General features: G+C 38.2%; 1 protein-coding gene across 3 annotated transcripts in view; it reads left to right on the top strand.

Annotated features, from left to right (window-relative positions):
- Positions 1–13,967: 13,967 nt before the first annotated feature.
- The window catches only part of LOC136825700 (uncharacterized), an 87,014-nt gene continuing 85,585 nt past the window's right edge, over positions 13,968–15,396 (top strand). For all 3 annotated transcript variants that reach the window (XM_067082445.1, XM_067082443.1, XM_067082446.1), the window contains exons 1-2: positions 13,968–14,233; positions 14,336–14,460. In XM_067082445.1, the coding sequence (XP_066938546.1) occupies positions 13,975–14,233; positions 14,336–14,460 (384 nt within the window). In that variant the 5' untranslated portion in view covers positions 13,968–13,974. The remainder of the gene's footprint in view (positions 14,234–14,335; positions 14,461–15,396) is intronic.

Genomic DNA, 15,396 nt, shown 5'->3' with positions numbered 1-15,396 from the left:
TGTTTGTCATTGCCCTATTCTTAAATTATGGGGTTTACTTTGATTTTGTAAGGTAGACACTGTAATGGCTAGCTAAAATATATACATTTATTTGGGAAGGAAACAAGAAAAGATATATGAGAAGAAGAAAGTAGATGGAAAATAACAAAATTATATTTATATATCAGGTATATCACATCAGTTACACTACTTTTACTTAAGAAAAAGCAAAGTAGTAAAATATAATATGTAATGATTGCATGTAAACCTGGACTTGGGTCAGGTATTTGGTTAAAAGCTTACTAAACATATCAAGCTCGTTGTTACGTAGGTTTTCTTGAATATCTTTTTATATATCAGCTGTATCTTCTAGATATTTTGGCACAGCATATTTTAGACCCTCCAGTAATTTTGGGCAATATAATGAAGTACCAGAATGTACTGATTAAATTTTCTCAATTTCCTCAACATTTGTTGTAGATATCCAAACACCTGTCTTTAGCTTAGCTAATGAGTTAGGAAAGAAGCCCCGCCCACCCATTTCCCTCTCTGTCTCAGACTTATGAATGGAAGAGTGTACTATGATAGGGCTTTTAATGGTATGAATTATCAACAGTAACCATTTCCTATTCAGTATCTTTCATATAGGCATTTATATGTTTTTATATATGTATGATTTTATTTATTACCATGAGAGTGGAGTGGTAGTGGGCAAGTTTAGATTATAAGATATTGCTGATGTGGAAATGAAAAGGAGGAAAAATGGATGAAATAATAGTTATTTTTTTAATAACACCACTATACATTGAAATATATAGCCCAAAAAAATGTGCAATATACATATACAGAAAATTTACAGATTGTTGCATAATTCAATGTTTACCTTAAGCATGAAAATAGCATAGACATACAACAATTAAGAATGATGAAGAAACATAAAAAACATAATGAATTATATATACAGTATACATGTACAGTACATATGTATAAACCCAGGGTATTTTAATTCACTCCCATTCACTATCTAAAAATAGATCATCCTCGTCATTGCTGGCGATGTTGATAGCGATGGGATCTATGCAATCATGGATGTTGTCTATCAGCCAGTATTTATTCTCAAAAGCTTGAGACCATTGGACTGCTCCTTCCCACACCTCTTTAGTAACAGCAAGACTGGCTTCCTCCAATCTCCCATGCAGGTCTGCCCAGGTGAAACGTCGAAGCGAGGAACTTGCATATCGTTTCACATGGCCCCATACCTGGTCGATGATGTTGAGTTCAGGATGAGCGGATGGAAGGCGAAAACCTCATGCCCCCACAAGCGGATGGTGGTATTCACCAGGTACAGGCAGTCCCCGCTTACCGGCAGCATCGGTTAATGGCGTTTCGTTGTTATGGCGCTTGGCTAGTGACGTCGTTGACCAGATTTTCAGTGCTGATCTCTGGTGAACGGTGCCGTTAAGTGGGGATATTGGCGCTGATCTCTGGTTAACAGCGCCATTAAGTGGGGATTTCGGTGCCAGTCTCCGGTTAATGGCATCGTTAAGTGAGATTTTTGGTGCTATGTATCACCGTTTTTCGGTTAGCGGCGCTCGGCCGGAGACGGAACCCTGCTGTTAACCAGGGACTGCCTGTATTGTGACTCTGGCCTGTTTTGCTTGCAAATCATCAGCAATTCAGGGTATGTGGCATGTGTTAGGATATGCTGTGATGTTCCGGCCATTTTATTATGTCCTGTTTTTTAGTGGCAAATGTGGGAAAGTGACTATCCTCTGTTAGTATGGTATGGTATGGCGCATTGTCTATTACCAGGACTGATGGCTCAGGAAGTGATGATAAAGGTAGCGATGTCAGCTGTCGGAGGAACAATTGGCCATTCATCTCCCCATGGTAGTGGCCATTAGTGTTTTTTGCTGCGAAACACAGGAAAGAATTCTCAACATCATTCCACTGAGCCAGTGGCAACGACTACGGAACGTTCTCCTTCTCCCAGCGGCACTTGACAGCTGTATGCACAACATCTCCAAGGTTTCTTCCAGGATGTTGCTCGCCATCCTCAATTCCTTCGTAAGGGTGCCGATTGTGAAGATTGCCTTACCACCAAATTTGTCATAGGTCTTGCGACGAATGGCACTGATAGTAAAGTTGTCGAAGACATGTGGTGATGAAGGCGATGAGTGTATCTGGCGGAGACCTCATGCTGTGCTGTACCATAGTGCTTGCACTGTCATGCCCATGACATCTGCAACTCGATCATGAAGCCTGTAGTGGAAAAGTACAAATTCTTTGTACTTATTTGACAGAATGGCTTTGTAAGTGAGCTGCTTGTGAATATTTCGATATATTGCGAATATCACTGCTTGCATTGAATATGAACATTAAAATGCTGTAATCTTGCAAATGGTAAATGTTACCTTATGTAACTTGCAATTCCATCAAGATTTTGAACATATAATGTGTTTATTTTATTTTGGAAATACAGTACCCATCAACAGACTTATAGAAATATTAAGCAAGACAGTAAAATTGAAGATAGGGATATTTGTTTCCTTACCACTGAAATATAAACCTTTGCAGCCAGCTGCAAGTGTCTAAATAGGCTTGCCAGCTTCAACAGTCAAAACCCTTCCACAGAATGCTATACAGGTAATTGTCAATTTGGTAAAAGAATTTTAAAATCATGAACTTGTGTTCCGGTGCATGTATGTTAAAGGGAACCCTTAAAAAGGTTATCACTAATCTTTTCAGAGAAATTTAGCCCATTCTCTACTTTCTCTGCATTATATGCAGCGAACCGCCGTAATGCAATTGCATTACAGCATCCACGATGACAACACCACAACATGTTTGCCATAGCTGATACAGTTGGATGGACATATACTTGCAGCTAGCGGTGACTTCAGACGTTTGCGCATAACGGACGACAAAATACTGTGAACATACCTGGAAGCCAGTAAACTACTGCCCCTCTTAATTTTCTGTCGCCATTCATCTGTATCTATACAGTACACTGCACCATAAGGTTATAATAATCTCAAAACATTGAAATACAGATAAACTTTAATATATAAACTAATTTGGATATGTAAAATGTAAAAAGCCATATCATAGTACGCACTTCCATTCATAAGTCTGAGACAGAGAGAGAAACGAGTCGAAGGGGCTTCTTTCCTAACTCTTTGGCTAAACTGAGGACAATTGTTCGGATATGTACAACAAATGTTGAGGAAATTGAAAAAGTTCAAATGTAAATTGCCTTAGTAAATTTTAGTACTTCATTATATTGCCCAAAATTACCGATGGGTCTAAAACATGCTGTGCCAAAATATCAACAAGATACAACTGATATATAAAAAGATACTCAAGAAAGCCTGTGCGACAACGGGCTTGAAATGCTTAGTAATTCCAATTGAATCCACAACCTTCCCTGTTACATGCAGCTACTGGAACTTTGACAGCTTTTATAAATATTGGAACCAGTTAGCAGTGAACTGTAAGTATGTTAATGAAGAACTACAGATGCAATGACTGTGGTGCATATTATATTAATATGTGAAGTAACGTGGATTAAGCAAAAAGAAAAGAAACTAGACATAAGAAGTGTGAGTATAAAAGTATCACAACCAGTAAATAAGAAGTGACAAGTGAGTCATGAATAGGTGAAAACCTGAACTCGATGGCAGAAATTGGGCTAGAAGTAACTTTAGCAGGCTCGACCTTTTCTGTGTATTTCATTAAGAAAATATTATGATCACAATTTTACCAAACATTTTCTAGGTTACCTGTGTTCATGTGCTGATACAAAGTCACAATTCTATATTGTATGTTCAGATGTTTTGGTAACATACAAAGGACATTACAAAGAATAGTGGAAAGCAAGGCCCATTAGAGTTGCTGTTTGCAGAATAAGAAGAAATAGGATCGTTGTAACTCGGTTTTGCCAGGGCTTCGTAGTGTGGTGGTCGTAAGTTCAAGCACTACTCGTGGCACAATACAGGCAGTCCCCAGTTAATGGCAGGGGTTCGGTTATTGGCCAAGCGCTAGTAACCAAAGATCACCGTTAACCGAATAAATGGTACAGTATTTATGATCTCAAAAGTGCCTATGATCTGTATAACATCACCGTTAACCAGTTAACAGTGCCATTAAGAGGTTTATTGGTACTGATAAACTGCTTACCGGTGCTGAAAATCCGATTAACGTCATCATTAGCCAAGCGATGTAAAACCAAAATGCTGTTAACTGATGCTGCCATTTACCAGGGGCTCCCTGTAGATGTCTCGGGCATACACAACCTTATCATCCCTATAAACTAGGGATGGATAGTTTGAGGGAATGTGCAGATCTACCTACAGAGTCATCAGCATCTACTGCTTTGCTTTCTCTGGTCCTAACTTGGTTGGCGATGGGATCTGTTGTTGATCATATGCATATATCTTCGGGAGACTACAGGCAGTCCCCAGTTTATGACGGGTCCAGCTTACGACGTTCTGAGGTTACGATGCTTTTCAAATATATTCATCAGAAATTATTTCCCGGTTTACGACGCATGTTCCGGGGTTACGAAGTACGCCGATCCGATGGAAGAAAAATGGCTCCAAAACGGCAGAATAATCAAAATTAGGAGGTTTTTTGATGAAAAACTCAATAAAAATGCAGTTTACATAATTTTCAATACACCCAAAGCATTAAAAGTAAGGTTTTCTTAGGATTTTTGATGATTTTTCGCTTTATGACGATTTTCAGTTTACGACACAGCGGAAAAACGGAACCCCCGTCGTAAACCGGGGATTGCTTGTACTTGCCTGTGCAATTGCTTGTCCCTTGCCTTTCCTGCTCATGAGTGACCTTTAAACAGTTAAAAAGTGGGAAAGTTAAAATGGAGAGCAGATGACTGGATGTCAGCATAAGCAATACGAAGATGGCAGGAAAGGTAGCAAAGGAAAAACCAGTCTGGAAACGTCCATGTGGATGCTGTGGAAGATTGTGTTGATATTAATCTGAACTATACGTGGAATGTTGCAGATGATGTCACAAAGCATACTGAGGATTTTAAAATATAACTGGAAAAATGGATTCTCAATGGCTGAAATGCACAGGAAGAGCAAAGGAAAAAGAGGGAGAAGGAGCAACCATGTTTTGGTAGAAGGACAGGCTTTAGAAGTAAAACACTTCTGTAACCATGTGGGCACACTGTACTCTGAATCAGGCACTTAGAGGCTTGTAACCAACAAGAGTGTCAGCTTGGAGTAACCTATTTTTAAGCAGAATAGAAAACGTTTTAATGCATGTGTATGGCCTGTATTACATGTATGAGAAACATGGCACTTGAAAAATAAATGGAAGCATTCTTAAGGTGATGAAATACCAAATGTTAAGATTTGTGTCTGATGTACATTTGGAAAATCATATGAAGAAAAACATCGTGGAAGTATGTGGTACCCAGAGTCATAGGATATCCAAGAAAACCTCGATGAGTATAAAAGAAGATCTATACCTGATGGAAAAGAAGAAAGTGTACAGGACTTATTTGACTTGTATCACTTGCTACACTGCAACTTAAGTTTTGTTTTATTTTGTATAATCTCTCATTAAATTAATAATGTATTGGAATTATTGTTTACCCTTTTTATGTATTTGTCAGATCTGTTTTGGCTTTCCAAGCCTGCTGTGGTAGAAATTATTTTTTGTTTGACCTTTGTCCCAACATAGGAACGTTACTGCCTAAAGTAAAATCTGCCTTTAGTTGTACTCTGTATGCAGTTATTATGATAAAGGTCTTTTGAAATATGAGGTCTTCCAGCCTTTTCTTCTGATGTACAAATACGACTTTTATAATTATCTGCTGAGTTGTTCATGTGATGTTCCTGGCCGTTGCTGTAGCTCCTGCCTTCCGAACCGCTTTCATAGCTCCTGCATCAGCTGTCCGGATTGTGCTTGCTGCTTCTTCTGGTGGTCGTGTCCTGTGCTGCTTCCATTCTGATTCTGCCTAGCTGTCCTGAAGGTTACGATGTTTCGTGTCCTCCATCCTGTAGAAGATATTGTCCTGTGGAGGTAGCCGCCGTCTTCTTCAGCTTAGCTTCGATTTCATCTTCTGCTGCCTCTTCCCTTCCTCTCCTGAGGTTCGAGGTGGTCCCGTGAACCGGATAGACCTCCGTCAGCCAAAGGAGGGGAAGGCTGCTTCTTCCCCCCTTGATGTCCTTTGGATGTGTAGGGTGTTCCTCTTTCCGAGGAGGCAGTGGATCTCTCATTGGCTCTTCCCGACCTTCGTGTTCAGGAACCGATTCGCATACCCCTGTGTTTTGTGTTTCAGGAGCCGTGGGCTCGCAGACTTTGGTTTGTGCTCCCATTCCCAGTTCTGGAGGTTCTGCCTAATAAAAGCAAACTTGAATGGATACAAATCTAAGCATAAAGAAGAAAACATGGGAGTCTAGGCAAATTCACTTTATTCTTTTTTCCTCTTTGGAGAGGATGGCCCCAGAAGGGTACAGATATCCAGTTTCCCAGCAAGTCTGTGGGGATGAGGTTGCTGAATATTGATATACAAAGTCATTCATTGGTGTATAGTATTAATTTGTGCCAAGGAAATAGGACACTAGCCTTGGCAATTTAAGATTTGAGCACACATTTGAAAAGTATTTTTAATGTCTGGGTAGCCACGACCTTTCTGCAGTGACTGTGCGTCACTTCCTGGTTGAGTGTCCTTGCTTTGTGGACTTGAGGAAGCATTTTCTCTCGGGTGCAGAATAAAGGAGGATAAAGTACTTTCCATGACTCTCAGAGGGTGTCATACAAATCAGGTGACATGTATTCAAGTTTAATGAGAAATCAAACGTGGTCTTTCGCAATAATTTTCAGTTGTGAGAACTTCCTCATTGCGAGCAAAATAAGATGTTATAAAAGCTAAAAAAAAAGATGTGTTAGATCATCAATTTTTATCATTTATATAAAAAAAAAGTTGTGTGCAATTGTTTGTGAAACATGTTAGTACAGTAGATTATTTGTAGCTTTTTCCTTGTCGTCCAAATCACTTATAACAAAAACATATATCCAGCATCGATGGCTACAGTCGTTGCGATCCCAGACTAGTACGCAAATTAACCAACTGACCATCCCTTAACTGTTGAATCAAAGGGTGAATCCCCTTTACAGAAAACGTTTTCTGCATAAAGGTTCAACCGTGGTTTAGCAGCTGAAGCAAGAAGGTAGCAGTGATCATTGTCTTGTAATGTTTAAGATCCACTCCCTGCTTATATTTATGTATGTGTATATATATATATATATATAAGTAAACTCCCCGTATTCGCGTTCTCTGTGGAACATATCTAGCCATTACTCGCGGAAAATTCGCCCATTCGCGGTATTTTTCACTGAGAAATATTCACTAATTACTGTTTTCATAAAATTTTCATGAATAAATGCACTTTTTGTGATAAAACTATCAAAATACGCAGGTATATGCATTTTTACAGGGTTTTTCTGTGTTTAAACTATCAAAATGGGCAGTTCTAAGTGTTTTTAGAGAGGTATTAAGTATTCACGGATTTTAGCTATTTGTGGTGGGGGACGCATCCCCCGCAAATACGGGGGATTCACTGTATATATATATATTATAAGCAATGTACTAATGTGTGCATGCATGTGAGAGAGAGAGAGAGAGAGAGAGAGAGAGAGAGAGAGAGAGAGAGAGAGAGTATGAAACATTAACTATAGATGTAGAGAGAAGCAAGCATTTTAGTTTTTATCAAAACATCCTAGAATATCCGTTTGTGAATTTATTTATCTTCATTGGTTCCTTTTGTTGTTGTGCTGATTTATTCCTGCCTGATTATAATTTTTTTTTTAGTTTTGTTTTTAACGTATGGACATTCTGTCCTCTGCCACAATACGAGTTGGTTGGCTTATTATTATTATTATTATTATTATTATTATTATTATTATTATTATTATTATTATTATTATTATTATTATTATTATTATTGTAGAGGGTTTGTTCAATTCTCCTGTATAAAATTAATTCGTTGAAAACTGCCATTATTTTCAACAAAACATGCATCAAAGAAGGTCTACTCCCTGCAAATAATAATAATAATAATAATCAGAATTAAAATTAGAATACAACAAATCCTATGAAAATGAACGTCAGCGCAAAGTTCATCATACAGTTATCTGAAACTTTTGGAGTATAAAAAAAGTCCGTTCCTTTAAGGCGATAACTAATTAACATCTGCTCAGCTGAAAATGATCGTCAGGGCCGCGGACCACCCAATAGTTAGGGCGATACAAAAAGTAGATAGATGCTCACGTTGTCAGTTCACACTCGTATTTTATCTCCACGGACAACCTGTCACGTTTACAAAAATATCCGAAACAGTATAGAACACCTTATAATGGACTATGAAACCCACCAGCGTAAGAATGTGAGGCTGAATTCCTAAGAGTGATTAGAAGCTGAAATGTTGTAAATTTCCCTGGTTATGTCTTCAGGAGAGAAATCATCCATATATCAGTTTGAGGAAAAATAGATGACATTCCAGGAATCCTGTTAATTAGTTCTTTACCAGATTAGGAGAGTGGATATATTTTCAGTTCTCGCCAGAGAATAAATTGGTGGGGTGGTCCTTTTGTGATGAGTGTCTAGTTCTGGTTTAACTTTTCCCCGTAGAGGGGTAGTGCTGTCAGTGCACCTCGTGTGGGGCACAGGGGGCGTGACTTCAGGTTCTTTGCAGCGTGCCTTTGAGCCCCTAGCTGCGACCCCTTTCGCTCCTTTTACTGTACCTCCTTTCATATTCTTTTTCTGCCATCTTACTTTCCACCCTCTCCTAACAATTGATTCTTAGTGCAACTGCAAGAGTTTCCTCCTGTTACACCTTTCAGACCTTTCTACTCTCAGTATCCGTTTCAGCGCCGAATGACCTCATTGGTCCCAGTGCTTGGCCTTTGGCCTAAATTCTGTATTAAATTATTTAACTTCTGTATGAGCTGTCGCTCTGAATTGGGTAAAAAAATGAAAATAATTGGGAAAGTATCGAAAGTCAAAGAATCATTAAGTTGAGGGGTCATTGTGGCTATTACAAATACATGCGTTATCTAGTTAAAGGGTGACCAACCAGTGATTAGGCTTGAGGCCGCTATTCGTACTTATTCCCAGGATACATAAATGTCAAGGAACGTACGTTGAATATCCTTGGCAAGAGACAACTGTGAAACGCTTTACGTTTTCCAGTTTGTGTCTAGTCTCCCCTGTTACGTGAAGGTAGAAGGTAATACCTTGTATCATGTAATAGCTTTAGCATATCAATTTTGAGGATGCTCGTTTTTCGTGGTATAAATGCTGGTGGTGTCCATTATATTGCACGCATGTGTTTGTGTACTATTATTTTTTAGTTGGTAAAATGCAAATCCCTTTAGTACTTTGGGAACTTTTTGCTAGAACTTGGTTTTACTAGTGCATTTTGTATTGTATTTTATGTCTTATGTCAATACAAGTCGCTGAAATCACTTGGTAAACTCAATACTGGCCGTAGAACAACCAACAGTCATTCTTACCCAGTGGTATATACTTATGATTCTGACCAAATTCTTTTGTACATTCTTATAGCGATCTCTCTCTCTCTCTCTCTCTCTCTCTCTCTCTCTCTCTCTCTCTCTCTCTCTCTCTCTCTCTCTCTCTCTCTCTCTCTTATGCAGTCAATTATGTATAGTCAATTATGTACAAATAACTGAAAGAATCAGTGGCGATGATAACAGTAATAAGAGAAGGTTAGTGAACGAATGAATGAAGCCTAAATAATTGTGTAAGTAATCATCAAATTCATGCACGGTCAAGCGATTCGTTACACGGGCCGTGTCTTAGAGTCTGTGAAAAGAAGTTAATCTAGGAAAACGAAAATGGTTCAACAACTGCTCTTAGTGACGAACTTGTGAAAATCAGTTTCTCATACACAGTGTTTTGCTTTCTTGATTCCATTTTCCCTTTGCTCCTATTTTCCTTGATAATCGATATCCCGGTGAGTCTGGGAAAGCAGACGTAGGGGGTAGTGCTGTCAGTTCTCCTCACGCGGTGCACTGTTGGCGTCACTGAAGGTTGTTTGCAGCGTACTTTCGGCCCCCCAACTGCAACCCCTTTCATTCCTTTTACTGTACCTCCATTCATATTCTCTTCCATCTTTCTTTTTACCCTCTCTTAACATTTGTTTCATAGTGCATCTGCGAGAGTTTCCTCCTGTTACACCTTTCAGACCTTTTCACTGTTAATTTCCATTTCAGCTCTGAATGACCTTATCGGTCCCAGAGCTTGGCCTTTGGCCTAAATTTCATATTCCATTCCATTCGTTAGGATTCGAACCTGCTACCTTCTGTTATAAGTCTAATGCTATATGTGTTGAGCAGTGTCACACGAGCACGTTTAGCCTATACCGTATCTTTGAAAACATCACTTTTGAAATTTGCGTACAACTGAATGTGCGTATGCTTGTTGCAGTGATGGCGCGCAAGCAAGTTGGAGGCTACACAGATTTGCTATTAGCGATGTTTCCGGTCAAGCATGTTCTTAAATCATTAAAGATATAAAGCATAAATTGCTGTTTCCCGAAGAGTATTTTTTATATTATTGTGTTGTCTTTTAAGTCCTTTTGGGGAAGTATATATTCTCAAAGACCATTTTTAGTCGTATATTAGTACTTCGATACCAAGTAGCTTGCTTACACTCAAGAATGTCCACATGTTTAGCAGTGTAATTGCAGTCATGACAGGCAAGTAATAACCTTTTGGTTATAAGGTTAATGACTGAAGAACGTGCAGGAATGCAATTTGTTCCCTATACATTTTTTTAAGCACTCGTACAAAGGCAACATCTGTAATCCACTTACATTCAGTTACCTGATTGTTTGACTTATATTTCATCATGTTAATGTCCCATTGATAGATTGATTGCGGAAGAGACTTAAAATTGGATTTTGAATATAAATATGTGACAACTAAAGACACGGTTCCAGTTATCGAATCTCTGGGTTGACTTTGACCTCAGATAGTCTGGACTTGGACTCAGACGCCATCTTGGCCGTGGAACTTGTGTATTTGACACTATATATATATATATATATATATATATATATATATATATATATATATATATATATATATATATATATATATATATATAATAATTTTCATCTCTGTCTCCCTCCCTCTCCTTCTTCAAGTACTAAGAATGCCATAAATTTTCGTAAGATTTTAAGTAAGTGGTTATGAGGACTTCACTGTCGATGAATAAGCTATTCTTACATCACTTACCACACTTATCGATCCATAAATTCGTCCTTTAGCAAACATGCACTGAAATAATAATATTTCCCAGCGAGGCATCGTTTGTCGTTCGACCTGGCTTTCCTTTCGTAACAATTTCTTTGCGCTTTCCGATCTTCCTTATGAGGTTCCTCAGTAGAACAGAATTTGTACCTCGTTCCATTTGACCCTGTTTAGTTTGATGTGTTTATAATTTATGTATGTATCGGGTTATTTGATGATTTATTATGCTGGTGCCCAATATTCAGTCGGTTCCTAACTCGCTAGAGAGAGAGAGAGAGAGAGAGAGAGAGAGAGAGAGAGAGAGAGAGAGAGAGAGAGAGAGAGAGAGAGAGAGAGAGAGAACGCAATAGTTATTTTGTTTATCACCTAAGATATGGTGCATTTATTTTAACGCTTTCTAATCCTTGAAGAAATATCTGATTGTATAAATATGTTTCTCAATGTTATTCTTAAGATTATAGAGTACCATGACCAATTTCAGGTCCGGGAGGCCATGAGAGAGAGAGAGAGAGAGAGAGAGAGAGAGAGAGAGAGAGAGAGAGAGAGAGAGAGAGAGAGAGAGAAAGGGGCTTCTAGCAACAGCTCAAGTTTTCTTCAGACCCTACTGTAAGGCGGAAGGGAGAAGAGGAGGCATTTTGGGCCTCTCGTACCTGTGCGAAAGGTGTGAAACCAAATTGGTTTACCTCAGGTGACACGGATTTTGAAATCCCTTTTCCCGTACTGTGATCCGGATTAAGTTTCGGTTACGACGTGATGAAACGGGTGAGGCAGTGTGACGTGGTTCTCCTACAGTGTGACGAATAATACTGGGTTTGCGTGGTTAGAAAAAGGGGGATATTTGTGTACTGACGACTACATTTTAGTTCAAGCGCAACAAATTGATGGCTGTCCTTTCTTGTTAGTGGTTACTCTTTTTACATGTCACTTTGAACGCTGCAAAATGCTTTGTGGTTACTGAAAAGAGCATTTGCAATGCCCGCTCTTTCACAAACCACGAAACATTAAGTATACAGATTTTAAACAAACTAGGTAAATTCACAAGCTATCAAAAAAAGAAAACATTAACTACACGCTTTTTTTCTTAGATATGAGAAACTAGGATATCATTATTGATCTTACTAGTATTATTGGACATTTTATAACCGAATATGAATGTTTTGGACAAGATTTGGATATTCTCTTCTTTTGAGGTATTGTGCTTAAAATGTTCGTTATATTAAATATAAATAAGTGTGATATTCTTGATTATAATGCTAAATAAAAGTGAATTTCGTAAACATGAGGTAGAATATTAAGGATAGCAAGAAGAACAAACGGAACGGAAAAGATTAATGAGTGGAAGAGGAGATAATAATGGGTGAATATAAAACGTATAAATTAAACTTGGAAGAAAATCTCTGAAGATTTCAAGCCTAGGAATATCCAAGCAGTTATTATTATTAAAATAGTTTAACCAGACCACTGAGCTGACCATCAGCTCTCATAGCAGTGTTCGCTCTAGTATGTAGGAAGAGAGAACTCGAAAGATTAAGGAATGAAACTAGAAATGAAAAATTGATAATTTAATAAACAGCGAATAAAAACTGAGCCGAAATAAAAATTGAAAACCTGGAACTGTGAAATTGTTTTTGAGAGTCTTAGATTTTTAAGAAAAAATGTGGCCTGATTTTATTGCAACAGAAATTCATACCTCGTCCTTTTACATGCAATGATATTGATGATTACTTTATCAAAGAAAAAACTGCGGTTCTTTTGTTTAAAGCAATTATTGTATCCTTGTAAGAATCAGACAAAGAAACCCTATGAACATAGGACAAAGAAAATGAGTTCTTGAGGCATGGATGATGCTCCATACAGTGTGCACAGCAAGAGAGAGACTTGTAAGGGAAGAATATTGAAATTAAGCCAGTCTCGATTCTTATTGCTAGTTCTTACAGATTCTTAGACGGTAACGTGTCAGGCAGCTGAAGGAATGAGAGGTATTATTAATTCTATTGAGGCGTCCCATTATTTCGTAGCCAGGTAACGAGACTAAGGGAAATAAACCAGTCATGAGTCCAGCAGCAAGTTTTTGTAGCCGTTTTGAATCAGTAAATTGAGTTAAACTTAACCAAGTTCACCTTTTGACATCCTATTTTTTAGTCTAGTAATGAATATGTCAGAAAACTGAATATATCTAGGCCATTGATTATAAAATACCCGAGAAGACCTGAGAGTGATGTTATGATAGTTTCTTAGTAATTATTTTGCCCAGCTTCATTTCTCAGTCCTGACGTCTTGCATGGGTTTCATAATAACCTCAAAAGAATAGGTTCGTGGCGTTTGAGTTTTCCATCGTTGGGAGCATTTTTCTAACAAGGTAATTGGAGCTGTAACAGGTCGATTTGCGTGTCATGTAGAGTCCTGTTTGGTATAATGGATGTTGGCTAAAATAAGGAGGATATTATTCTGAGGTATGAGAGAAAGAGAGAGACAGGCGTGAGTGTTTTTCCTAGAGAGATGAAAGCTGAATGAATTTGGCAATTGAGTATTTGCTTATCTGTACACCGGAAAATATATGCAACATTTAAAGAAAACAGGAATTATAGCGGTAAAATATAGTGCATAACTCAATGATAATCTGTGGAAACATATCATCTGAGCAAGTAATCATCCTCTTTCATTTTTTTTTCAGCTGTGTTCAAGATGAAGCAAATCCCCACATCTTACCTGATAATCATCCTAGCAGTGAAGACAATGGTGGTATCCATGAACGAGGTAATGCCTCATGGAAGAAGCTTCCATGTTCCAGTAGTATCCTCGGAAGCAGTGCCACCTTACAAGAGCAGCCTTGTCGTTCCAGGCGTATCTTCGAAAGGAGACCCGCCTCGTGAAAGCGGCGTCAGCATTCCAGGTGTCTCTTCAAACGATGGACCATCGTATGCAATAGGTGTCGCCATTCCAGGTGTGTCTACGAACAAAGGTCCACCTAATGAAAACAATATTGTCGTTACAACAATATCTCTGAGTGAAGGCTCCCCTCAAGGAAACAGTCTCTTCTTTCCAGAAGTGTCCACGAACGAAAGGCCACCGCATGGAAACAGCGCTGTCATTCCGAGCGAGACATTTAGCCAAGGGAGAAGCTTACTTATTCCTCTCGTCGAAGGTGTCACCTACGAGAAAACCGTAAAGGTAAGTCGAAAACAGATAATGATTGGAAGATTTACCTGTATAAAATAAGGTCGCGAATGTGGCAGAATTGGTGCGTTTCCTTAGACACGTACGTAACTTTGACTGCGCAAAAATAAGGGGGGATTGGTGGTTGAATACTTAGCTACTTTGTGTAAAGTATTGCAACAAGAACAGATACAAAAATTCTTACCTGCGTGGCACCGCCTTAAATGAAAAAAAAAGAGAATCAATCTTTTTAGCAAAAGACAAGTTAAATATCTTGTCGGTCTTCATGTTTGTCGACCAATTAGCCCTGCAGAAAAAAAACTATAAAAAGGCTTGCAGACAGGGGTAGAATAATAAAAAAAAAATACTGTCAGGAAGGTGAAATTAGTACTGACAGTTTCGTTGTTAAAGAAGGCCTCACCTCCCAGTCCCCGAGTCACTAAGTGGAATGTATCGATGACCTTTGTTTTTGTGATACAAGTGTGTTCACTCACTTTTACAAATCAGCTCTGGTAATGACAGGCGTTTTTGCTCATTAGCCCGCGCTGTCTTTTGGTATGAACACACACGCGTATATATATTTATATGGTGTATATTATATATAAATATATATATATGTATATATATGTGTGTGTATGAATATATTATGCACGCATACATACACAGACACACACACACACATATATATATATATATATATATATATATATATATATATATATAATATATATATATATATATATATATCTGTCACAATATATGTATATATATGTATGTATATGTGTGTGTGGATGTTTTAGGGTCTGTGTGCGTACGTTCATGTGTATTCTTGTATGTATGAATCATGTATAATGTTCCGAGTTCTGGGTAATAATCAACTTTATTCCATTTTTCGAACCTGACAGATGAATTAAGAGTTGACAGGTTTCATAAAAGTTCTCTCTCTCTTTC

This window comes from Macrobrachium rosenbergii, chromosome 39 (genome assembly GCF_040412425.1).
Source record: "Macrobrachium rosenbergii isolate ZJJX-2024 chromosome 39, ASM4041242v1, whole genome shotgun sequence".
Taxonomy (NCBI): domain Eukaryota; kingdom Metazoa; phylum Arthropoda; class Malacostraca; order Decapoda; family Palaemonidae; genus Macrobrachium; species Macrobrachium rosenbergii.
Note: the sequence above shows the minus strand (reverse complement) of the source record. Positions and strands in the feature narration are given on the sequence as shown.